At 42.6% G+C, this 25,039-nt stretch overlaps 1 protein-coding gene across 1 annotated transcript in view; it reads left to right on the top strand.

The window, feature by feature from the left end:
* Nucleotides 1-25,039, top strand: part of PIEZO2 (piezo type mechanosensitive ion channel component 2) — a 438,513-nt gene that overhangs the window by 384,278 nt on the left and 29,196 nt on the right. Inside the window, exons 37-40 of the mRNA XM_073550976.1 lie at nucleotides 13,832-14,215; nucleotides 14,383-14,641; nucleotides 20,077-20,259; nucleotides 22,792-23,047. Coding sequence (XP_073407077.1) covers nucleotides 13,832-14,215; nucleotides 14,383-14,641; nucleotides 20,077-20,259; nucleotides 22,792-23,047 — 1,082 coding nt within the window. The remainder of the gene's footprint in view (nucleotides 1-13,831; nucleotides 14,216-14,382; nucleotides 14,642-20,076; nucleotides 20,260-22,791; nucleotides 23,048-25,039) is intronic.

Genomic DNA, 25,039 nt, shown 5'->3' with positions numbered 1-25,039 from the left:
AGTGATGTCTGAAGTCCATTGCTCTGCATTGGCTGGTCATCCGGGTATTTTTGGTACCAGAGATTTGGTGAGTCGGTCGTTTTGGTGGCCTGCCTTATCTCGTGATGTCAGGAATTTTGTACAGTCCTGTGGGACTTGTTCTCGGTCTAAACCCTGTTCTCGTTCTACTGGGTTGCTGATGCCCCTGCCGGTGCCCAAGAGGCCATGGAACCATATCTCAATGGATTTTATTTCTGATCTTCCTGTCTCTCAGAGAATCACTGTTATCTGGGTGATTTGTGATAGATTTTCGAAGATGGTCCATCTTGTACCACTCCCAAAGTTGCCATCTTCCGCTGAGTTGGTGCCCTTGTTTTTACAACAGGTGGTTCGGTTACATGGAATTCCTGAGAACATTGTGTCCGATAGAGGGGTCCAGTTTGTTTCCAGATTCTGGAAAGCCTTTTGTTCCAATCTGGGAATTCAGTTATCCTTCTCCACGTTTCATCCCCAGACCAATGGGCAGACTGAGAGAACAAACCAGACCCTGGAGTCTTATTTAAGATGTTTTAAATCTGCTGATCAAGATGATTCGGTCTCATTTTTGCCCTTGGCCGAATTTGCGCTGAACAATAGAGCTAGTTCTGCCACTCTGATGTCACCCTTTTTCTGTAATTTTGGGTTTCATCCTCGATTCTCTTCAGGGCAAGTGGTATCTTCATCCTGCCCAGGTGTGGACACTGTGGTTGTGAGAATGCAGCAGATATGGGACCAAGTGGTGGATAAGTTGTCACTCTCTCAGGAAAAGGCCCAGCGTTTTTCCAACCGGCGTAGGACCATTGGTCCCCGGTTTAAAGTGGGTGATATGGTTTGGCTGTCGTCTAAGAATATTCCTATGAAGGCTGCATCTCCAAAATTTAAGCCAAGATTTATTGGACCTTATAAGATTTTGGAGATTCTTAATCCTGTTTCTTTTCGATTGGCTCTTCCAGTTACGTTCAAAATCCGTAACGTATTTCACAAGTCACTGTTGAAGAGGTTTGTTGAGCCAGTAGGTCCTGTGGCGGCACCTCCTGATCCTGTATTGGTTAAAGGCAATGTGGAATATGAGGTAGAGAAAATATTGGATTCTCGTTTGGTTAGACGGAGACTCCAGTATTTGGTCAAATGGAAGGGTTATGGCCAGGAGGATAATTCTTGGGTCTCTGCCTCTGATATTCATGCCAATAAATTGGTTCGTGCTTTTCACCGGGCCCATCCTGATCGGCCTGGTGGCATGGTTAAGGGTTCGGTGACCCCTCCTCAAAGGGGGGGTACTGTCATGAACTCATTTTCTGTTCCACCAGTTGAGAGTTCCCCTTCCATTCTCCCTCTGGTGGCGACAGGAGGTAGTGCGGTTGGTTTAATTGGTAGTGATCTGCCACCTGATGAGGAAGATAATGATTGGATTTCTGGAGTATCAGACTGGATATAAGACAGCCGACGCCCTATCCGGGTGCTGGTGATTCAGTCTGCTTCTCAGGTCCTGGACTTCAGCTCTCTTCCAGTCTTCTCAAGTTAAGTTTGTTTTTTTGCTAATGTTCACACTTGCGCTTGTTGGTCAATTCAGTTTTTTGTGTAATAAGCCTGCCCCTGCTGGAGCTATGCTGAAATTCCACTCCTATTAATCAGTATTTGCCAATCTGCTTTTTGTCCCTTATTGGATTGTCCTCTTTTTTGCTCTGTCTCAGAATATTTCAGAGTGCTGGTATAGGTTTAGAAGTCTAGTGACTTCAGGGTTAATCAGAAGTGTTGGACAATATTTTGGTAGGTTTTTTTTGGCAGATTTCATCTTGTTTCACCGTCAATACATGTGGGGGGCTGACTTTCCTTTGGGGTCTGCTCTGGGGCAGTTAGTTTTCCTCTTTTCCTACTTTAGGCTTTTGTAGTTCTCCGGTTGTGACGAGGCGTCTAGGACCAACGTAGGAATGCTCCACGACTGCTGCTAGTTGTGCGGGTAAGATCAGGGATCTGCAATCTGCATAGTTACCAACTTCTCTGGTTTTCTGAGACTTAGCTTGTTTTTTTTTCCTCCTCGGTTTCCCATTCATAACACATCTCTGGTCCCAGTTCGGAGGATTGCTTTTCTAGGAATGGTCTTCAATACCTCCCAAGGGTTGGTAATTCTCCCTCAAAACAAAGCCCTAGTTGTTATGATTGAGTCACCGTAGGAGGCAAAAACAGAAATGCTAGCTAAGTCCAGAAAACCAGAGAGGTTGGCAGCTATCGGATTGCAGACCCCTGAACCTATCAACACAACTAGCAGTAGCCGTGGGGGGTTCCTACGATGCCCTAGACCCCTTGATCACAGCCGGAGAATTAAATAGCCTAAAGACAGAAAGGGAAATCTAAACTGCCCTAGAGCAGACCCCAAAGCAAAAGGCAGCCCCCCACATATAATGACGGTGAAGCAAGAAAGAACACAACACAGACAGAAAGATAGACTGAGCAAAGACGGGGCCCAAGCTAACTAGATGGGAAAGGACAGGAAGGCTGCTGTCTGCAATCCGTGAAAAACCCTATGAAAATAAGAGCCAACAGACTGACAGTGAAAAAGGCCCTGAAGACGCTAGGCTTCAAAAAGACTATGTCAGTACTCAGGAATATTCTGAAGACAGAGCAACCGGCAAAAGGAGGATCAGCTCACCCCAGCAGGGAATGGCAGAATCCAGAAAAGCAAGGCAAACAAAAACAAAACACAAATGCTAAAAGGCAAAGCAGAAAACTTAGCTTTAGAGGAGCAGGAATCAGCCTGGTTTCCTAGAAGTCCACAGAGAAATCACCCGCAGGGCAGAAGGGCGTCGGCAGCCTTATATCCAGTCCGTGACTTCACTCAGCCAGTCATCATCATTAGACTCAGGTGCCTGATAATCAGGCTCATTACCTTCCTTTACCAGAATAGGGAGTTCACCAGACCTCAGTGACGAAGGGGAAAATGAACTCACAACAGTACCTCCCCCTTGAGGAGGGGTCACCGAACCCTCAATCACGCCACCAGGGCGATCAGGGTGAGCCCGATGAAAGGCACGCACCAATCTTTTGGCATGAATATCAGAGGCAGAGACCCAGGAATTATCCTCCTGACCATAACCCTTCCACTTAACCAAATACTGGAGTCTCCGTCTAGCCAGACGGGAATCCAGTATTTTCTCTACCTCATATTCCATGTTACCTTCAACCAATACAGGGTCCGGAGGTGCCACCCCAGGAACAACTGGTTCAACAAACCTCTTCAACAAGGACTTATGGAACACATTATGGATTTTAAATGTGACAGGGAGAGCCAAACGAAAAGAGACCGGATTAATAATCTCCAAAATCTTGTAAGGTCCAATAAATCTAGGCTTAAACTTAGGAGAAGCCACCTTCATAGCAATATTTTTTGATGATAACCACACCATATCACCAATCTTAAACTGGGGACCAATGGTCCTATGTCGATTGGAAAACCGCTGGGCCTTTTCCTGGGAGAGAGATAACTTATCCACCACTTGGTCCCAGATTTGGTGCATTCTCTCCACCACAGTGTCAACACCTGGGCAGGCAGAAGGCTCCACCTGCCCTGAAGAAAATTGAGGATGAAACCCAAAGTTACAAAAAAAAGGCGACATCAAAGTGGCAGAACTAGCTCTATTATTTAAAGCAAATTCGGCCAAGGGCAAAAATGAAACCCAATCATCCTGATCAGCGGAAATAAAACATCTCAAAAACGACTCCAAGGTCTGGTTTGTTCTCTCTGTCTGCCCATTGGTCTGAGGGTGAAAAGCAGAGGAGAAGGACAACTGAATTCCCAGCTTGGTACAGAAAGTCCTCCTAAATCTAGACGCAAACTGAACTCCTCTGTCAGATACAATGTTCTCAGGAATCCCGTGCAAGCGAACCACCTGTTGCTAAAACAGGGGCACCAACTCAGAGGAAGACGGCAACTTAGGGAGTGGTACAAGATGAACCATCTTAGAGAACCTATCACAAATCACCCAAATAACAGTCATTCTTTGAGAGACCGGCATATCAGAGATGAAATCCATTGAAATATGGGTCCATGGCCTCCTGGGGACCGGCAAAGGCATCAACAACCCACTAGAGCGAGAACAAGATTTAGACCGGGAGCAAGTCCCACAGGACTGCACAAAATTCCTGACATCATGAGACAAGGTGGGCCACCAAAAAGAGCGACTCACCAGATCTCTAGTACCAAAAATACCTGGATGACCAGCCAATGCAGAGCAATGAACTTCAGACATCACTCTTTTCTTCCACTGGTCAGGAACATACACCTTTCCACTGGGACAACCCTCAGGTTTGTCCTCCTGGAACTCTTGCAGAGCAAGTCTCAAATCAGGCGAGATGGCAGAAAGAACTACCCCTTCGTCTAAGATGGTAGCAGGCTTGGTCACCACAGGAGAATCAGCAAAGAAGCTCCTAGAGAGGGCGTCTGCCTTGACATTCTTAGTTCCAGGAAGAAAAGAGACCACAAAATCAAAACGTGTAAAAAACAAGGCCCACCTAGCCTGTCTAGGGTTCAAGCGTTTAGCCGACTCTAGGTAAATCAAATTCTTGTGGTCAGTGAGGACCACAACTTGATGTTTAGCTCCCTCCAACCAATGTCTCCACTCCTCAAATGCCCATTTCATGGCCAACAGTTCCCGATTCCCCACATCATAGTTACGTTCAGATGGAGAGAACTTTCGGGAAAATAAAGCACAGGGATTCATTTTAGATGTTACAGGATCCTTTTGGGACAAAACAGCTCCTGCATCAATCTCAGAAGCATCCACCTCTACCTGGAACGGGAGTGAGACATCAGGTTGCCGCAAAACCGGGGCGGAGGTAAATCTTAGCTTCAGCTCCTGAAAGGAAGCAACAGCCTCCGGTGACCAAGTCAACACATCAGCACCCTTCTTAGTCAGATCAGTCAATGGCTTGGCAATACTTGAAAATTTTGCTATAAATTTCCGATAAAAATTAGCAAAATCCAAAATCTTCTGGAGGGCCTTCAAAGAAGTGGGCTGAACCCAATCATAAATGGCCTGTACCTTGGCCGGGTCCATTTCAGTAGTTAATGGAGACAAAATAAATCCCAAAAATGAAATCCTCTGTACTCCAAAAAGGCATTTCGATCCTTTGACATACAGGGATTCTCCCTCAAGATCTGGAACACAGTCCGAATATGTTCCACATGAGAATCCCAATCCTTGGAGAAGATCAAAATATCATCCAGATAGATAATCAAAAATTTATCGACAAAGTCTCGGAAAATATCGTTCATGAAGCACTGGAAGACAGAAGGGGCATTAGTGAGCCCAAAAGGCATCACCAGGTACTCAAAATGTCCCTCCAGAGTATTAAACTCCGTCTTCTATTCATCCCCCTGCTTGATGCGGATAAGATTATACGCCCCCCTGAGGTCAAGCTTGGTAAACCAGCAAGCACCTCTAACTCTAGAGAATAGATCCGAAATCAGGGGTAACGGATACTGATATTTAATAGTAATTTTGTTGAGGGCACGATAATCAATACAAGGCCTTAAAGAACCATCCTTTTTGGCCACAAAAAAAAACCCGGCACCTAAGGGTGAAGAGGATGGTCTAATATGACCCTTCTCCAACGCCTCCTTAATATAGGACCGCAAAGCTTCGTGCTCGGGTACAGATAAATTGAAGAGCTGACCCTTGGGAAATTTACACCCCGGGCTCAGTTCAATTGCACAGTCATAACTCCTATGAGGAGGCAAGGACGCAGACTCATTCTCACTAAATACATCATAAAAGTCCGCCAAATAGTCAGGAACATCATGCGACTGAGGAAAGGTGGAAAAAATCGGAGCCTCACTACAGGCACACCGACAACCCCAACTCACCACAGACACAGATTTCCAATCCAAGACTGGATTATGAATTTGCAACCAGGGAAACCCCAGAACAACGGCATCATGCAGACCATGTAACACCAAAAATCTGCAATTTTCTTGATGGTCTGGGGCGACCCGCATTACCACCTGGGTCCAAAACTGAGGTTTATTTTTCGCCAAAGGAGTAGCATCAATCCCCCTCAAAGGGATAGGCGTCTGCAGAGATGTCATCGGAAATCCACAACGTTTAGCAAAATCCAAGTCCATTAGGTTTAGCGCTGCTCCTGAATCCACAAAAGCCCTGGCAGAAAATGTGGACAGGGAGCAGATCAGAGTAATTGCCAGAAGAAACTTAGGTTGAACACCACCAACAGAAAACGTGTGTGCAAAGCGTTTCTCTCGTTTAGGACAAACAGAAATAATATGCAAGGCATCTCCACAGAAAAAACACAGCTTATTACGCCTTCTGAACTCCTGACGTTGCGCCTTAGACAAAACTCTATCACATTGCATAGGTTCAGACGTCTGTTCTACCGGTGGCAACACCTCTCGTGCAATCCTGCGTTCACATAAACGCCGATCAACCTGAATGGCTAATGACATAGAATCGTCCAGACCAGAGGAAACTTGAAATCCCACCATAGTATCTTTTACTGCTTCTGACAAACCCTTCCGAAAGAGAGCAGCCAAGGCATTATCATTCCAGGTAGTAAGGACCGCCCACTTTCGGAACTTTTGACAGTACAACTCTGCAGAATCTCGACCCTGGCTCAATGCCAACAGGGTCTTTTCAGCCTGATCAATAGCATTAGGTTCGTCATACAACAACCCCAAGGCTTGAAAGAATGCGTTCACATTAGTCAGAATAGGATCATCTGGTTTCAAAGAAAACGCCCAATCCTGGGGATCGCCTCGCAGCAAAGAGATGACAATTTTAACCTGCTGCGTGGAACTCCCTGACGAGTTAGGCTTCAGGGCAAAAAATAATTTACAATTATTTTTGAAACTCAAAAATTTAGATCGATCCCCAAAAAATACATCAGGTGTAGGGATCTTTGGTTCAACAGCATGCGAACGAGCAAGGTAGGCGGAAATTCCCCGCACTTCCGCAGCGAGCTGCTCCACACGATCAGACAATTGCTTTATCTCCATTGAGAGAAAAAAAATTCCCCCTACGGCCTCAGAGATATAGAGGAAAGAATATACACACCTTTTTTTTTTAATTTTTTTAAACACAATTCTTTCCTGCTATTGAGTACCCTAGGATCTGCGGTATGGCGGGTGATTCTGTTATGATTGAGTCACCGTAGGAGGCAAAAACAGAAATGCTAGCTAAGTCCAGAAAACCAGAGAGGTTGGCAGCTATCGGATTGCAGACCCCTGAACCTATCAACACAACTAGCAGTAGCCGTGGGGGGTTCCTACGGTGCCCTAGACCCCTCGATCACAGCCGGAGAATTAAATAGCCTAAAGACAGAAAGGGAAATCTAAACTGTCCCAGAGCAGACCACAAAGCAAAAGGCAGCCCCCCACATATAATGACGGTGAAGCAAGAAGAAAGAACACAACACAGACAGAAAGATAGACTGAGCAAAGACGGGGCCCAAGCTAACTAGATGGGAAAGGACAGGAAGGCTGCTGTCTGCAATCCGTGAAAAACCCTATGAAAATAAGAGCCAACAGACTGACAGTGAAAAAGGCCCTGAAGACGCTAGGCTTCAAAAAGACTATGTCAGTACTCAGGAATATTCTGAAGACAGAGCAACCGGCAAAAGGAGGATCAGCTCACCCCAGCAGGGAATGGCAGAATCCAGAAAATCAAGGCAAACAAAAACAAAACACAAATGCTAAAAGGCAAAGCAGAAAACTTAGCTTTAGAGGAGCAGGAATCAGCCTGGTTTCCTAGAAGTCCACAGAGAAATCACCCGCAGGGCAGAAGGGCGTCGGCAGCCTTATATCCAGTCTGTGACTCCACTCAGCCAGTCATCATCATTAGACTCAGGTGCCTGATAATCAGGCTCATTACCTTCCTTTACCAGAATAGGGAGTTCACCAGACCTCAGTGATGAAGGGGAAAATGAACTCAAAACACCTAGTGCTCTGACCAGGAGTCCAGAAGCTCCAGCAGCCGGTCCCTCACACCATTCAGTTTGGGAGGAGGATGCTAGGGAAGATGGCAGCAATGGAAGCAATTCCGTTTGCTCAATTTCATCTTCGACCCCTACAGCATGCTCTCTTGTCAGCATGGGACAAGAGCCCATTCACTCTCAATCAGCGGTGCCGGCTATCCTCTCAGGTCAGGCAATCACTAGAGTGGTGGACGACTAGATCCTCCCTTCTTCAGGGAAAAACCGTTTCCCCCAGACCACTGGCTAGTGGTCACGACCGATGCCAGTCTCCTTGGCTGGGGAGCAGTTTTTCTCCACCACACGGCCCAGGGCCGGTGGTCGCAACAGGAAGCTGGTCTCCCGATCAACTTGTTGATAATACGAGCGATCTGGCAGGCGCTGCAGCATTTCCAGCACCTCCTAGCAGGACGGCCCATTCGGATACAGTCAGACAACACCACGGCGGTGGCTTATGTAAATCATCAAGATGGCACGCGCAGCAGGGCGCAAGATAGCACATGTGCTTCATTTGGCCGAAAAGAAACAGTCGGTAATTTCAGCAGTCTACATCCCAGGCATAGAAAATTGGGCAGCGGACTTCCTCAGCCGACAAGAGGTCGTGGCTGGGGAATGGGCCCTGCACCCCGAGGTCTTCCAGCAAATTTGCCAACGGTGGGGAACACCGGATGTGGATCTGATGGCGTCCAGGATGAACGCCAATGTGCCTGTGTTCGTCGCTCGGTCACGAGACCCACGAGCGTTCAGGGTGGATGCGTTGGTCCTACCATGGAACCAGTTTTGCCTTCCATACCTGTTTCCGCCATTGCCATTGCTTCCGACGGTCGTCAGAAAGATCAAAGCAGAGGGGGTCCCAACAATTCTGCTGGCACCAGACTGGCCCCGACGGGCGTGGTGCGCAGATCTTGTGCGGCTGCTCACCGACGTCCCATGGCGACTGCCAGAGCGCCCAGATCTACTGCACCAGGGACCGATCTTCCACCCGAACTCAGGGGCCCTGTGTTTGACGGCGTGGCCGTTGAATCTTGGATTCTAACTCAAGCAGGTTTTGAGCATAAGGTGGTCGCTACAATGGTTAGCGCCAGGAAATCGACCTATGCGAGAATTTACCACTACACCTGGAAAGTTTTCTTCACTTGGTGTCGAGAGCAGGGTCGTTCGCCCCTGACATTCTCTATCCCAACATCTTGGCCTTTCTTCAATCAGGCCTAGACTCGGGGCTGGCCCTGAGCTCTCTTAGGAGACAGATATCGGCGTTGTCCGTCCTTTTCCAGCGAAAGATTGCTACTAATATGCAGGTAAAGATTTTCATCCAGGGAGTCTCTCATCTAGTACCTCCCTATAAGGCGCCGATGGGCACCTGAGACCTTAACCTGGTCCTGAGTGTTCTGCAGGAAGCGCCTTTTGAGCCGCTACAGGATATTTCCTTATCGTTCCTCTCTTGGAAGGTGGTATTCTTGGTAGCCATTACCTCCGTTAGGCGAGTCTCGGAGTTGGCGGCTCTGTCTTGCCGAGCACCTTTTCTCGCTTTCCACAAGGATAAGGTGGTGCTTAGACCAGCTCCCCCCTTTCTTCCGAAGGTGGTGTCCTCTTTTCACATCAATGAGGATATTGTCTTGCCTTCGTTCTGTCCGGCACCGGTGCATCGCGTGGAGAAAGCTCTTCACACCTTAGACCTGGTGAGAGCACTCAGGTGGTACGTGTCACGGGCGGCACCTTTTCGCCAGATGGATACGCTGTTCGTGCTCCCTTAGGGGCGCAGGAGGGGACTCGTGGCCTCAAAAGCGACCATAGCCAGATGGATCCGTTTAACTATTCAGGAGGCCTATCGCATCCGATGTGTGCAAGTTCCATCAGGGATCAAAATGCACTCTACTCTGGCAATGGGCGCCTCTTGGGCGCTTCGGCATCAGGCCTCGGCGGAACAGGTATGCAAGGCAGCGACCTGGTCCAGCCTTCACACATTTACTAAACATTACAGTATCCATAATCAGGCTTCGAGCCTGGGTAGAAGGATTCTCCAAGCAGCAGTGGCTCACCTTTGAACGAATAGGTGCATGCAGCTTGGATCGGTGAGTCAATCTCCCACCCAGGGACTGCTTTAGGACGTCCCACAGTACCTGTGTCCCCCAATGAGACGAAGGAGAAACATGGATTTTTGTGAGTACTCACCGTAAAATCCTTTTCTCCGAGACGCTCATTGGGGGACACAGCACCCACCCTATTAGCCAAGTTGGCTCTAGTTTATTTAATTAATGTGTATTTCTTTTTTGATTATCAGGGTGGTTTTTTTCTTTGCCAGACATATTGTTTTCGGCATTAAGGCTGATTGTTATTGTTCTCCTACTGCTTTTGCACTAAACTGGCTTCCGCCTGCAATCAGGGCGAGGGTGTATACGACGGGGGAGGAGCTAACCTTGTGTTGTTGCCTAGTGTCAGCCTCCAGATGGCGGTACATACACCCACAGTACCTGTGTCCCCCAATGAGCGTCTCAGAGAAAAGGATTTTACGGTGAGTACTCACAAAAATCCATGTATTTTATATTTTGATAGATCAGACTTTTATGAACACAGGATACCAAATATGTATATTTTTTTATTTCTTAATTTTGAATGGGAAAAAGAGGGGTGATTTGAACTTTTTATGTTTTTTTATTTTATTAAAATTTTCTTTAAACTTTTTTCAGTCTATTTGTTTGTGAGGATTTAAATCTGTGAGTATCTGATCGCTTGTGCGATATATGGAAATGCTACAGCATACTGAATATAGCAAAACTCACAGTCTCCTAAGAATGCCAGCTATAGGCTGGTTTTCACAAGATTATCATAATGACAGGCATGGGGGCCTTCGGCAGACCCCCTGCTGTAATGGCAAAGCATCAGCATTCCACGATCATGTCAAGGGCGCTAATAGGCGTATAAAATGAAGCACCTCCCTGCCAGCACGCATTAAATGCTTCTGTCAGAGAGTGACAGCTGCATTTACTAGAGGCAGATGATAGCTGATTAACTGAGCCATCATCTGCAAGCAGGGATGTCGGTTTGGCATGTGAACCTACATTAAAGTCAGAGAGCCAGCATATGATTTACAAGTGCGGAATATGTCCCTAAGGAGTTAGAGCACTTTTATATAAGTACCATTACTTTGGGGTATACAGTCCTGATAACAGGTTCTATCTAAGCATAAATAATCAAGTAAAATGTTATTCAGTAATTATTCTAAACTTTGTGCACAGCTATCAATGCCAATCACTATACTGACAAAGGAGTGGTGTCTCTTGGCACCTCACTACCGGGCTGGTGACCTGGCTATGAGGGTGATTATATTATGTTGCCAGCCTGGGCCTTAAAAAGATCAATTATGTTCAGGCCAGTCAACTATGTACTAGCTACAGTACCTGTGCGTTTACATGTAATGTTATACTGTTTTGATACTGTATAAGATAGACCATTGTGCAGTATCAGGTACTTATCACCAGTCTGCAGCTGACCTTTTTATGTAAGAAAACAATGGGAATCCATAGAGTGATTATTCTACTAAATAACTCCTATAAAAATGCATAGAAGTGTTCCTATTGGCTCGTAAAGGACCCAACTGTCATTAGAGTAGTTCATGTTCTGTAACCACTTACTAGATAGAGCATGTAGCCGAGCTTGTGTAGTTCAAATTGTGAGCACTCACAATAACATGTGAGATCTTGTGTTTTCACTGCAAGAGGGGCCGCAGTAGGCTATAGGATCCCACAATCTGTGAATTTCTAACAAAGGTCGAGTCCTTTATGGCGGCATTAAGGACACTTTTAGGCATTTTTTAATAGGTGTTATTTTCTAAAAATCATTTCTCTGTCGCTGCCCATTGTTTTCTTAAGAGGGCAGCTACGGAATGGTGATAGGTGCATTTAAAAAAAAAATTAAAAATAAAGTACCATATTAGGATACAAAAAAATAAGTAAACAAAGTTTCTGATTAAATCATTTTATTTAATAAAAAATAACAGTAAAAAACTTACATATATTAGGTGTACAGTTATTCTAAAAATATGGAACATGGTGAAAAACATGACAAAATCCTGTTGTGAAATTCCATTTTCAAGCATTTTTCCTTTATAAAAAAAAATGTATTTAAATTAAACAATAACTTATTCTCAAAAAAGTTATGGCTGACTAAATACACGCTGACCAGGCAGAATTGAAAACAAATCTATGATCTTTCAGAGTTAAAAATGTCTATGTATACCTCCATTTTGATAGACTATCCTTAGGCAATGAAAGTTAGACTGATGGAGGTCCAACTCCTGACACCTCCACCAATCAGGTGATTTAAAAGGCTGTGCTTCTTCAACGTTTATGAAGCACAGCTGCATACCGCTCATAGTAGATGTGCCTGATGCTGAAGCTCAGTTCTCTGCATCAGAATAGGTGGAGCTGTAATAACCTGCACTACCAGGCGCAGCCACTATGTGGAGTATGTAGTTTTCCTTGCTAAGCAATGATAGGGAATCAGTCCTTGATGGAGCGCTGAGCCCTCTTCAGTTAGCTGATCGCTTGGCTGTGGAATCTCAGGCCCCTACAAATCTGACACTGACAGCCTATACTAAGGATAGGGTATACTTTTTATAGTCCCACATAAAACTTTACATTCCAAATGAACCATTGCACCTTTCATCTCCCAAACAATGAATGTATGCCCGTTCCTTCATCATCATCCACAATGATTCTGAAATCTGAAGCCCTGTAGACAGTGGATGTGGATACATAGCAGGCTATACCTGTTGTGTTCATGTAAATTGTCTCCCTTGAACTATAGACTACTGAATACAAATGCTTACATTAGAGTAAAAGGAAGGACTGTGACAAGGTTTTCTGCTAATAACATCACATTAGAAAATTACTGTTTGAAGAGAATCTATCACCAGGTTTTTGCTACCCCATCTGAGAGCTGGATAATATAGGGGCTGAGACCCTGATTCCAATGATGCATCACTTACTGGGCTGCTTTCTGTCATTTTGATAAAAACATTATCTGCTAAGATCTAACCATTCTCACATTGGTGAGTTTAGTATAACCTCCCCAACACCACTGATTGACAGCTTTCTACCCATACACAGTGTACACAGATAGCTGCCAATCACTGGTGCGGGTGGGAATTATACAGAGCTCATCAATATGCTTCACTAACTGGTAACATGTTTAGTAATCATCTAAGGATAATCTCCTGCTGATAAAACTGTGAATTTATCAAAGCTACAGCAAGTATCCCAGTAAGGCCAGTGTCACACTTTCAAGTGTGATGCGAGAAACTCGCATCAATACCTGGCACTGCCGCCGGCACTCGGGACCGGAGTGTGCGGCTGGCATAGAAATACATGCAGATGCACACTCCTGTCTGAGTGCTGGGTATAGATGCGAGAGACTCGCGCAAGTTTCTCACATCACACTCGCAAGTGTGACCCCGGCCTAAGTGAAATTTCAGTGGAATCAGGTTACATTATGCTGCTCTGTGATTAGGTGGTAAAAACCTGCTGACAGACCCCCTTTAAGCATTTTATGGATAGTCTCTCCAAAATAACTGAAAAAAGGGTTTAGATTCAAGTAACAATATAAATGCAAAAACGCATGGTCTTAAGAGATATAGATGTTGTGCTCCATTCTCTGCAGGAGTGTAAATGAACAATAATATGAGTGTTAATTTTGAGAAGAAAACATTCAGAAGCCACAATAGAATTACACCTAACCTGTTATTACGCTGTGGAATGACTTATCATATTATGTATAATTTACCATTTAGCTTCAGCAAGTTTAATTTCAAGTTTAACAGCTTTTCTTTCTGGAATAGTGAACCGACACAGTGTACCATGGTCTACTCCAGGCAGGGTACAACTGAAACTATAGAAGAAGCAGAAGATGAGCAGGAAGAAGACGGCAAGAGTCCAACCTCAGGACTAGCTCCATCCGATGAAGAATATTGTGTTGATCTAGAGGGATCTAGCTACACACCCGATACAGAGCTGCCATTATATTCCACAGCTGATGGAGATCTTCCACCATCGTACAGCAAAGCTGTCAGCTTCGAGCAGCTGTCATTTGCTTCTCATGATGAATCTGCTGACAATAATCTGATGGTTTTAAGTCCAGATGACAGCCATATTGACAAGTACCATGATACTCTTCTGCCCACTCTTACACATGAACTAACTGCAAGTGAACTCCTTCTAAATAAGTAGGTGTTTGTATTTCTTAGTCATTTTTCTCTTGTTATTCTCATAAACCTCATTGTAAATCTCATAGGTTAAATTCTCGAGTTGCATTTGTTCAGTATTGATAATATTAATTTGTTTGTCCTGTGAGTTGTCCATCATTTTTTAACAATTTCTTTTTATTTGACAGGATGTTTGAAGATGAAGAGCTGGAAGATTCTGAAAAATTTTATACTAGGCAGCCTCGCTTGCTGCAGCTTATTTATGCTCTTTACAATACCTTAGTGGCCAGATCAGAAATGGTTTGCTATTTTGTGATCATACTCAACCATATGATTTCTGCTTCCATAATAACATTGGTTCTCCCAATTCTCATATTTTTGTGGGCCATGCTATCTGTTCCACGCCCCAGTAAAAGGTTTTGGATGGCTGCCATTGTATATACTGAGGTAAATGTTTCATGTTCTTATACATCTTGTTCTCAGATAAGCAATAAGTTTGCATATCCAAATGGTATGGTTAAAATTCTAGACAAACTTTTACTTCCAAGGGCATTTGGTAAGGAGAAAAAGCCCCATAGCAATATCTGTGTGGACATATTCAAGCTTCTGTGTTAGTTTTCAAATGGATCAAATTAGATCACCATAGGGTACAATTGTAGTCTTAGCTTACTTGAAGCTCTTATGTCGTGCAGTTTTAAAATGGATCATCTGAACGGAACCATTACAACCATCTGAATGAGGGCTGCCAACCATCCAGAAATTCCAGGACAGTCCGTAAAAATAGGCCACTTTTTTCCTCCACCTGTAAAAAATTTTTTAACCCCATTAACGACCAGGGGTATTTTTGGTTTTGCATTTTCATTTTTCCCTCCCCTTCTTTCCAGAGCCATAACTTTTTTATTTTTCTGTCTATATGGCCATGTGAGGGCTTATTTTTTGCGGGACTAGTTGTACTTTTAAATGACACTATTGGTTTTACCATGTCGTGTAAAATTCCAAGTGCGGTGAAATTGCAAAAAAAGTGCCATCCCACACTTGTTTTTTGCTTGGCTTTTTTGCTAGGTTCACTAGATGCTAAATCTGACCTGCCATTATGATTCTTCAGGTCATTACGAGTTCATAGACACCAAACATGTCTATGTCCTCTTTTATCTAAGTGGTGAAAAAAAATTCCAAAGTTTGCTACAAAAAAAAAAATTTGCGCAATTTTCCGAGGCCCGTAGCGTCTCCATTTTTCATGATCTGGTGTCGGGTGGGGGCTTATTTTTTCCGTACCGGGCTGACGTTTTTAATGATACCACTTTTGTGCAGATACGTTCTTTTGATCGCCCGTTATTGCATTTTAATGCAATGTCTTGGTGACTAAAAAAATTTAATTCTGGTGATTTTAATTTTTTTTCTCGCTACGCCACTTAGCGATCGGGTTAATGCTTTTTTTTTTATTGATAGATCGGGCGATTCTGAACGCGGCGATACCTAATATGTGTATGTGGGATTTTTTTTTTTACTGTTCTATTTTGATTGTGGCGAAAGGGGGGTGATTTGAACTTTTAGGTTTTTTAATTTTTTTTATTTTTAAACATTTTTTTTTTACTTTTGGCATGCTTCAATAGCCTCCATAGGAGGCTAGAAGCATGCGCAACCCGATCGGCTCTGCTACATATGGGCGATGAGAAAATCGCCCATATGTAGCAGATTTACTGCTGTGCTTTCAGCGCCGACCACCGGATGGCGCTGAAAGCCTTATGCCTGGAACAACCATAGAGGTCTCATAGAGACCTCCGGTTGTCCAGGCAACATGACGCCGACCCCCGATCACGTGACGGGGGTCGGCGATGAGGTCATTTCCGGCCCGGCGGCCGGAAATGCTATTTAAATGCCCGCTGTCAGCGGGATTTAACTAGTTAATAGGCGCGGGCGGACAGCGATTCCGCTCGCGCCTATTGCGGGCACATGTCAGCTGTTCATAACAGCTGACATGTCCCGGCTTTGATGCGGGCTCAGCGCCGGAGCCCTCATCAAAGCAGGGGAGATGTCTGATGACAGACTGTGTCCTTCATTTTCATTAAGGGGTTAAGGCGTTCGTGATTTTTTTTAAAGCTGAAGAAACATCTACATTTACAGCTGCAGTCTACATATCAGAATTATGGGCTGTAGACAAGTATCACTTACACTGCTCACAAAAAGTTAGGGATATTTGGCTTTCCGGTGAAATTTATTGAAAACGTAAAAAGTTCACTTTAGAAACATATTTTATCATGAAAGTAGGACATTTAAGTTGTCAAGTTATTGTCTGCTGAGGTATGGCATCCCACTCTTCTTGAAGGGCTGCCATCAGGTCATTGGAGTTCTGGGGTACATAGTCACGAGCCTCTACACAGTGACTCAGCTAATCCCATAGGTTTTCGTGAATAAACTTTCATCAGTGAATAGCACTGAAGCCAACTGGTCCTCTTAGCTTTGATGCTCCCTGGCCCATGCAAGACAATGACACCAGTGTTTGGTGGTGTGGTTGGGTACCCTTAGAGGTCGTCTTACACACAGAACACATTGATGTAAATGGTTTTGAATAGTATGCGGTGACACTTTGGTGCCTCTCACTTCACTTAATATGTGCCTGGAGTTGTGTATCATTGATCATCCGGTTCCCAAGGGCATTGTTCACAATGAAGCAGTCATCAGTTTTCTGATGTTGCCAAAGGACGTGCACTACTCTGCCTTTCTGTTACTATTCCAGTCTCTCTGTATCTCTAGTGCAACCTGTTGATGAAACTCTGTGACACTCAGTGGCCACTTCTGTCTTAGAACATCCTGCTTGAAGCCTCGCAATGGCGACGTACTGTTAATCAATTGTTTGGTGTCGTCCTGGTCTCATGATGTCAAAATGTGAACAGCATGATGAGGAGGACTGTTTAAATACCAGTTCTTATTGAACCTCAAAATTTGTTGGCCGATTCATGGATCAAACACCTCGGAATATTGCCATTAAGTTCCTTGTTTGAGAACAGCAAGTTGTGCAAAAAGTACTGAAACATTGAATATTTGGACGTGTGCATTCAAAAGTTTAAAAAAAAGTCACATTAAAAAGTTAGATTGCATTTTAGGTTCATCTTGAACTTTTGCTGAAAGCTAAATATCCCTAACTTTTTGTGATTAGTGTATAATCATAATGATATATTATAGCTTTCCAATGTGTCCATACAAAATGTTGTCTGTCATTTTTTGATAAACAGTCCAGAAAAAATAAAGTGTCAAGTTGGCAACCCTGATTTAAATGGAACATAACTTTTAATTTATAGACCTTAATATTTTCGTTTTACTTATAGATTTGCAGCAAATCATCCTAGTGGGATTTGAGTTATACAAATGTGTTCAATAATATAAATTTTGCCAAGAGTTCTAGCTAAAATGGTCAATTGTTAGCCTAACTTTGGAAAATGTTTTTTCTATGTCAAAAAAGGCAAACATACAGCAAAGAAAGAGACAAGAGGAAATAAATACAAGGTCTTAAAAAGGCTGAAAAACAAGGTGGTGGGGATCTAGATGATTATGGAGGAGTATTTCCCTATCAATTTATTTAATAAAGCACTATGTGGGAGACATCCATGTTACGTGTCATTTTTTAAATCCTGGAATTAAATACCAGGGAATTAGTTTGCTTGGAGGAGTAAGTAAACTTCTGCACTGATGCAGTGAGATTTTTCATCCTCATGCTGCATAGACTGGGTGACCGACGAGAGAATTTGAGCTAAAAGCATGTTACTTGCTCTTTGGTTCCTGCTGGTAATACAGGACTTGTGAGAATAGCGAAGTGTATATTGTTCCACTTGTGACAGATTTCTAAGGGGATTTTTTCCGTTGGAAAGAGATGTGGGGAGTTCATAATCATCTGGATATGAGATCAAGAGAGTAGCAAGTTGAGATTGTGTGACTAAAGTTCCCCTTACTGGAACAGATGGTCTCAAAACTTGTAATGGCTTAGGTAGAGGACTTACCATACAGTTGTGGCCAAAAGTATTGATACCCCTGCAATTTTGTCAGATAATACTCAGTTTCTTCCTGAAAATGATTGCAAACACAAATTCTTTGGTATTATTATCTTCATTTAATTTGTCTTAAATGAAAAAACAGAAAAAGAATTGTCCTAAAGCCAAATTGGATATAATTCCACACCAAACATAAAAAAGAGGGTGGACAAAAGTATCGGCACTGTTCGAAAAATCGTGATACTTCTCTAATTTGTGTAATTAACAGCACCTGTAACTTACCTGTGGCACCTAACAGGTGTTGGCAATAACTAAATCACACTTGCAGCCAGTTGACATGGATTAAAGTTGACTCAACCTCTGTCCTGTGTCCTTGTGTGTACCACATTGAGCATGGAGAAAAGAAAGAAGACCAAAGAACTGTCTGAGGACTTGAGAAACCAAATTGTGAGGAAGCATGAGCAATCTCAAGGCTACAAGTCCATCTCCAAAGACCAGAATGTTGCTGTGTCTACCGTGCGCAGTGTCATCAAGAAGTTTAAAGCCCATGGCACTGTGGCTAACCTCCCTAGATGTGGACGGAAAAGAAAAATTGACAAGAGATTTCAATGCAAGATGTTGGATAAAGAACCTCGACTAACATCCAAACAAGTTCAAGCTGCCCTGCAGTCCGAGGGTACAATAGTGTCAACCCGTACTATCCGTCGGCGTCTGAATGAAAAGGGACTGTATGGTAGGAGACCCAGGAAGACCCCACTTCTTACCCCGAGACATAAAAAAGCCAGGCTGGAGTTTGCCAAAACTTACCTGAAAAAGCCTAAAACGTTTTGGAAGAATGTTCTCTGGTCAGATTAGATAAAAGCAGAGCTTTTTGGGCAAAGGCATCAACATAGAGTTTACAGGAGAAAAAAAGAGGCATTCAAAGAAAAAAACACGGTCCCTACAGTCAAACATGGCGGAGGTTCCCTGATGTTTTGGGGTTGCTTTGCTGCCTCTGGCACTGGACTGCTTGACCGTGTGCATGGCATTATGAAGTCTGAAGACTACCAACAAATTTTGCAGCATAATGTAGGGCCCAGTGTGAGAAAGCTGGGTCTCCCTCAGAGGTCATGGGTCTTCCAGCAGGACAATGACCCAAAACACACTTCAAAAAGCACTAGAAAATGCTTTGAGAGAAAGCACTGGAGACTTCTAAGGTGGCCAGCAATGAGTCCAGACCTGAATCCCATAGAACACCTGTGGAGAGATCTAAAAATGGCAGTTTGGAGAAGGCACCCTTCTAATATCAGGGACCTGGAGCAGTTTGCCAAAGAAGAATGGTCTAAAATTCCAGCAGAGCATTGTAAGAAACTCATTGATGGTTACCGGAAGCGGTTGGTCGCGGTTATTTTGGCTTAAGGTTGTGCAGCCAAGTATTAGGCTGAGGATGCCAATGCTTTTGTCTGGCCCATTTTTGGAGTTTTGTGTGAAATGATCAATGTTTTGCTTTTTGCTTCATTCTCTTTTGTGTTTTTTCATTTAAGACAAATTAAATGAAGATAATAATACCAAAGAATTTGTGTTTGCAATCATTTTCAGGAAGAAACTGAGTATTATCTGACAAAATTGCAGAGGTGTCAATACTTTTGGCCACAACTGTATGTGTGAAGGATGCAAGCAATTTGATAATTGAATTTTTAACCACAGATCTAAACGGAAAGGTTTAGGAAGGCATTAAGGTCAAAATTACCCTGCCAGAATCCTTTAAATAAGGAAAAAGTTGTCTGTATTTCCCAAAAAAGGGGCTTAATAGCTCAAGATGGGAAATATTAGAGAGGGAAAATGGAAAAATCAGTATATGGAAAACACTATGAAACAGCTGCTATTTTAAAGTTTTTAATGATGTTTTTGGTATAGGTAACAATTGTTATCAAGTATTTCTTCCAATTTGGATTTTTCCCATGGAACAAATTTTTGGATTTATACAAAGACAAACCATATCATGTTCCTAATATAATTGGTGTGGAGAAGAAAGAAGGATATGTACACTACGACCTGGTGCAACTCCTTGCATTATTTTTTCATAGATCTATTTTGAAGGTATGACATATGTGACTGAATACTGCTGTATGTGATTATTAAATGTGAAATTAGGTATAGTTGTGACAGCTGACATTAAAACACACATTGGGCAACATTTTTGAATTAGATGTTGGCAATATTTTATCATTTACATTTATTACAAAAATCCTTATGTGTTTAGCATTCAGCCTTTTTGGTCTAAGTAGACTTGACATCAGATATCTTTGCGTGAAATATTGTCCTAAGTTGCTTTCTATAACGTCTACTGTCAGCAGTAAAATAGTGAGTTTATTCTTCACTAGCATGTTACAAATCCTGTATAGTTTGTTCAGAATAGCTATACTAGCGATGAGTAAGAGCTGAATGGGTGAGAATTATCTGACAGAAATAGTCAAGAGGGAGGACCCCGCTCCAGTGATCAGTTTTATAGGCTATGAATGGAACAGTAGCTCACTTGCTTGACATGTTTGCTTCATTTAAGCAAGGAACACAGGACCTCCAATTTTGTGATGAGGGGTTACCAGTAAATGTGTTCCCCAGAAATTAGACACCTATCACATCACAAAGCATAGAATGTCTGTCGAGCCTTTTGGGTGCCTCTGGTTTTTCTGCTTAGTGGTATTGAAATAAAATGAAATATTGAATATAAAATGCATTGTGATTCTCATATTTAAAGAGTTTCAAGGTTTGGGCCTGCCCTTTTTATTAAAAAAAGAATGGGCATCCTCAGAGTGGTGATATTTTTAAATTACAGTAATTAATTGTCAGATCTCATCAGACATTATTCACATTGGTGGACACCACCAAGAAATTGTAGATTAGTAGGAAAAGAAAACGGGTAGGGAAAGGATGTGCATAAAAGTTAACTTTTATTGATTTATTAAATAATATGTTTTTAGTTTTTTAAAAACAAGATTACATACATTCTGGTAAGGATGTATATTGAGTCACAGTTAGTTGTGTGATTATATTACATTAATTGCTCTGACTCAAGAAGGTCCCGATATAGAACTTGACTGCAGAGATATACTTATTTAAAATAGGAACCCTAACCATAGTCCCTTATAAATTATTGGTCGAGTTTCATATATCCTAATATGTAGGGTCTCAAATCTGATGCAAGGTCTATATGTGCCTGGAAAAATTGGTGATATCCAATTGACGCACCACAATGGATTTAACCAGTATTGTTTTATAACAACAATAATTAACATTGTCTAATAAATCATATAGCGGTATGGTTAAGATGTTAGAATGACTAATACACCACTATTTATTGCACATATAGATCGCTAATAGTGATGTGCTACTAAATCAGAAGACATCATATATGTGTACTACTGCTGATCTCCCATATAAGTGTCGCTGACACTGTAGCCTGCCAACTGCATCTGTGTGTGTACAGTCAACAGAAGATATTTTTCACTATGAGATGGATAATTGTGCTGTTATGATAGCTAACATGTCACTGTCTATTCCACATATAAATTGCTAAAGGTGTCGTGAAGCTTGATCAGATGACAGCATATGTATTCGCTACTGCTGCTCTTCGATATACAATGCACGTGATAATCAACTGTTCTGCGTCTTCTTATAAGGAAGCCACTATAGTGGCATAAATTCTCCAAGCTGGCACTCGAACCATATTTATACTCTGCTGTCAAGTATATGATCAGGACATGTGTCGCTGACGTGCTTTTCTCCGGGGATACTGGCATTTTCTCAGGATGGCTGCAGAGAGTTGTAGGATCTCGCTCTGCATTCCAGGATCCAACAACACAGAAGTTTGAGAGTCTGACCCTTTAGCAAGAACCTCTTTTGTTATTAGGTTTTATTTAGAAATTCCACCATTCTGAGGCTGCCCACTCTTATTTTTAATTAAAAAAAAAGGCAGCAGAAAACTGGTGATAAGTAGTGATGAGCGAGAATACCCGTTACTCGAGATTTCCTGAGCATGCTCTTGTGATCGAGTATTTGGATGTGCTTTCAGATTTCCTTTCTGTCACCGTAGCTGCATGATTTACGGCTGCTAGCCAGCCTGAATACATGTGGGGGTTGCCTGTTTGTTAGGGAATCCCCACATGTATTCAGCCTGTCCAGCAGCCGCTAATCATGCAGCTACAGCGACAGAAACTACAGTAAATCTCTGAGCACGCCAAAATACTCAGATATCACCCAAGCATGCTCGGGAAATCTCGAGTAACGTGTATACTCACTCATCACTAGTGATAAGTTCTTTCATTATTTAATAAACGATATTTAGTGGTTTTCATATTTAATTTATTTTCAGTGCAGCTAATCCACAAAACCAGAGACCATAGAGACCATGAAATGCCTAAGTAGCATTCAAAGAGTGATCATAAAACATAATGCAGGCATGCCAAATATAAAAGTAGAAACCAAAGAATGATTAGATTGAAAAAGCAAGTCTTTGTTAGATGAGGAAATTTGTGTATGAGAATTTGATAAATCTATTGATTGATTGTTGTACCGATTACCTGTAATTCTTTTGTATGTCTGAAAGTAACAAGACTTTCTCTATTCTATTAGTGTCACGGTCTTTGGGATGAGGATGATATGAGTGATAATGCCACCCACAAAGAAGACACAGATGATGAAGTGTCAGAAGGATCAGGAAGAAGAGATTCAGTAGGCTCACTAAAATCAGTTAACCTAGCAGCATCTGTAGAATCAATCCACGTCCATTTTCCCGAGGAGAAGACAGCCATTAGGAGGAAGAGTTCTAGTAGTGGCTCCCAAATTTCACACAGGTCTAGTTACTCCTCCTCACACAGATCAAAGAGAGGTAATTGTCAGCCAGCACGCCTCAATGTTAAAGATTAAAGAGTGACTTTTTTTTCTTATATCTATATATACTGTTGCTCTGTAGTGCTTAGGTTCTGGCTTTTAGGCTATGTGCACACGTATGCAGAAAATTTCTGCATAAAAACCAGACTCCTTCCCAGAAAACGTGCCATTTTTACCGCGATTTTTGCGCGTTTTTGCCGCGATTTTTTCCAGAGAGTCCCCAGACACATAGAAAATAGCCAGAAATGCGGAATTTACAGCGAAATTAATGAGCATGCTGCGTTTTTTACCATGAAGCGTTTTTTTCGCAGTAAACAACGCATCATTATGCACAAAAAGTGCAAAATGCATTAAAATGAATGGGAAGCTTCTTTTATGTGTTTTTTGAGAGGATTTTTTGGTAAATCCGCGGGAAAAACGCGAAAAAAACCGCAACGTGTGAACACAGCCTAAATCCCACCAAGGACGACATCTGCAAGTAGTTTGTATGTTTTCCCCGTGTTTGTGTGGGTTTTCTCCTGGTACTCTGGTTTCCTCCCACATTCCAAAGACATACTGATAGGGATATAGATTGTGATCCCCAATGGAGACAGTGCCAATAATGTCTCTAAAGCGCTGTGGAATATGATGGTGCTATATAAGTAAAGCATAATAAATAAATATATATCAATAGCATACGAGAAAATTAGAAACTTTGGACTAGAAAAATCTGCTTCTTTTTTGGTTTCTTTCTGGATGGATCATTCATTCTCAAAATAGTTCTCATAAGTGTTGTAGCTTATCACTGATAGAACTTGAACCCATTAGAGTCTATGTAGCAGAAGAAAGGAAGATGCAGTATTCTTTTCAGGATAAAAGATTTATGGCTTTATTATCCACAAGCATAAAATCCAGCTGAGAACAGCAAGAGATTCATCTGATGCGTTTCACACAAACAAATGCTCTTAATCATAGCCTTTTAGGGCTCATACCCGCTTGCGAGAGACTCGCACGACTCTCGTGCGAGTCTCTCGCATAAAAACCTGGCACAGCCGCCAGCACTGGGACCGGAGCGTGCAGCTACATGTATTTCTATGCAGCCACACGCTCCGGTCCCAGTGCCGGTGGCAGTGCCGGGTTTTCATGTGAGTCTCTCGCAAGTGAGTATGAGCCCTAATAGTGTATGGAGCTGTTCACATGTCCATGTATATTTGGAGACCTAGTGTTCCACACAAAATCATGGAGACGTGTCCAAATTTGATCTGGGTCTCAGATCAAACTCCCCATAGCATGTTTATGGGTCCATGAAAATATTGAACAGTGTTCGGATGTCTGTTTTCCATGAACTGTTTGAAAGGAGAGGCTTGAGAAATCTCCCGCAGGTTTTTTTCATGCGAGAAAAACTGAGGAAATGCTTACCAAACTCTGACTATAGAAAATGACATACTGACTTAACTTTGATAATATTCTGATAAAAAAAACCTGAAAAAACTGAGAATGATTCTTGTGTGTGAGAAAACTCACTGACGTCTGAATGACCAGGTGCACACAAGCATATTTCACAGTCCTTATGCAGACTGCAATGTCCCGACAGACCCAAACTCAGGATACCCGCTGTCAGTCTGGGATATTGCGGTCCACATAAAGACAGGAACCCAGCCTAAGCAAAAATATGTTTTTGCTGAATACAGATTTTACCTATGAATTGAGAGCGAATGATCAATCTGTCACGTAAAAGAAGGTGCTATTGAGTTACCAGATAAAAATAAAAATGACGGCTACTCTTTAGACTTCTATTTACAGCTTGTAAGTTCTCACATATTCATATTGTGTTTTCAGCAAATCAGAAAGCTATTTTCTTTCTATAACTTACGTTATGAATGTTATTCTTGGATACTCAGAATTATACATTAGTGGTTCTTTCCCTGCCCAGCACTTTTACATGTTCATCAGATTATCGTCACGTGATGTCACATATATTGCCGAGTAACAATGACCGTGATTCACTGCT

This window comes from Dendrobates tinctorius, unplaced genomic scaffold, assembly GCF_039654945.1.
Source record: "Dendrobates tinctorius isolate UK_male_01 unplaced genomic scaffold, ASM3965494v1 ptg000171l, whole genome shotgun sequence".
NCBI lineage: Eukaryota > Metazoa > Chordata > Amphibia > Anura > Dendrobatidae > Dendrobates > Dendrobates tinctorius.
Note: the sequence above shows the minus strand (reverse complement) of the source record. Positions and strands in the feature narration are given on the sequence as shown.